Source organism: Elephantulus edwardii, unplaced genomic scaffold, assembly GCF_000299155.1.
Source record: "Elephantulus edwardii isolate Elephantulus edwardi_28Jun2011 unplaced genomic scaffold, EleEdw1.0 scaffold00068, whole genome shotgun sequence".
Taxonomy (NCBI): Eukaryota; Metazoa; Chordata; class Mammalia; order Macroscelidea; family Macroscelididae; genus Elephantulus; species Elephantulus edwardii.
This window is the reverse complement of record NW_006399818.1, coordinates 11,547,632-11,549,484: the sequence shown is the minus strand read 5'-3', so window position 1 is coordinate 11,549,484 and position 1,853 is coordinate 11,547,632. Positions and strand designations below refer to the sequence as shown.

Sequence of the window (1,853 nt, the reverse complement as noted above, 5' to 3'; positions counted from 1 at the left end):
ATCCACCTGGTTGAGGGTCTTCCTCTCCTTCACTGACACTCTGCCTTTCTAAGCATCATGTCCCTCTCTAAGAAATAGACCCTCCCAGCAACACGCTTGAAATATGTGAGGCAAAGCCTCATCATATTTGCCTCCAAAGAGTACTTTGGCTGCACCCTTTCCAGAACATATTTTGTTTGTTCTTGATTTGGTTTTCTGGCTTCATACAGATTATAGAATATAGCCCGGAAAATAAAAGTGGGGAGGACTACTACTCCTGAACTAAAATTGTAATTTTAAGAAAGTCTCCTACTTTAGCGTATCCATTTCCAATATTCCTTTTAAACTTCTCTCAACAATGCATTTCTATTTTTCAGTATTAAATGTCTAGCCGCAATTATCTGAGGTTTCTAAAAAATCTGTTATTAAAAAAAGGCTTCTCAAACTGGAAAACGTTGTTAACTGTTCCCTAGACTGATTGCCTCAGAAACCCTGGCCCACTCATTTCAGTCATTTTTTTAAAGGGTAATAACAAGTTCTAACATGATCATTTTGGACTTTAGAATAAAGGCTAAGGAAGAAATGTTGATGTTGAACTTGTAGAATAGTGTTAAGTGATTTTTTTTTAAATGTAGTTGTGACTCAAAAGAACTGACTCCATGAAAAGTTCAGGTGCTGAGTCATTTACTCAAGCAGCCAGGGGAGGTTGTTAATCAGAAACAGCTGATAATGGCATCCTTTGCTGCCTTTAAAAGAATAACTAGAAAGGCTTGCTCTCTGAAGAGGTGAGAGCTGTAGAAGGTGTACAATGTAAATAAACATTTTTGACTCTTAAATCCACCTCTTATGGAAAATCTGACATGGTGAATTCAGATAAAGCTCTATAAAAAAAGATTATGACCATTTCTAAGAGGTATGACAGTAATACGGATGACATGTTTCCCTCCTATGCATATTTTTCTTCTTGATTGTCCATGATGTTTTGTTTTTATATTAAAATTTTTAACTTCAAAATAAGCAGGTGTTATTTACCATGTTCAAGGCAAATAAAAAATTAAACCAAACACCAAATCCATTGCTATCCTGCGAAGCCTGACTCATGGCAGTCCACGTTCTTGGCTTTCGACTTTATAAAAGCATATTGCCAAGATTTTCTTCCATGGTTTCATTGGAGGGGTTGAACCGCCAAACTTGAGGTTCATGTTATTGTTGTTCTTGTTAGGTGCCATCAAGTCATAGCTCAACTCATAGCGGACTCTTCAGCAGGTTTTCAGAAGCTATAAACTGCAGTTATAAAAAGTATAGAGCAGCTGGTGAATTTGAACCACCTGCCTTTGGGTTGGCAGCACAACTTGTTACGCACCAGGCCACCAGAATTCCCTAAGGTTCTAATATGTATAAGAAGATGATACCTCTCAACTCGAAGCACTTATATACCAAATGGTTTTTTTAAAAAAAGGTTGTATCTACCAGGTATCAAATGATATAAGGATAATGCAGGGTTAAAACAAACATAGCTTTGTGGTTGAGATATGGTAGGAAAGTTGAGAAGATGTGGCTTTTCCTCTGTTGAGGAATTTGAAGCACCAGTTCTTCTGGAGGTGGAGCTCTATTTCGTGTAATTATTAGGGAGTTAGTGAATCCAACATAGGTGCTACGTGAGAAAGAGAGATAATATTACTTCATGAGATTTACAGTCTCAGAAAGTCAAAAGAGGACCTGTGATGAGTTGCTTCTGACTCAACAGCAATAAAGAATGGAATGGAATGGAATGGAATGGAATGGAATGGAATGGAATGGAGTGGAGTGGAGTGGAGTGGAGTGGAGTGGAATGGAATGGAATGGAATGGAATGGAATGGAATGGAATGGAATG

General features: G+C 37.8%; 1 protein-coding gene across 1 annotated transcript in view; it reads left to right on the top strand.

The window, feature by feature from the left end:
- LOC102843944 (40S ribosomal protein S14-like) overlaps positions 1 to 260 on the top strand; it is a 1,553-nt gene extending 1,293 nt beyond the window's left edge. Inside the window, exon 2 of the mRNA XM_006888576.1 lies at positions 210 to 260. Within this exon, the coding sequence (XP_006888638.1) occupies positions 210 to 260 (51 nt within the window). The remainder of the gene's footprint in view (positions 1 to 209) is intronic.
- Positions 261 to 1,853: the final 1,593 nt, after the last annotated feature.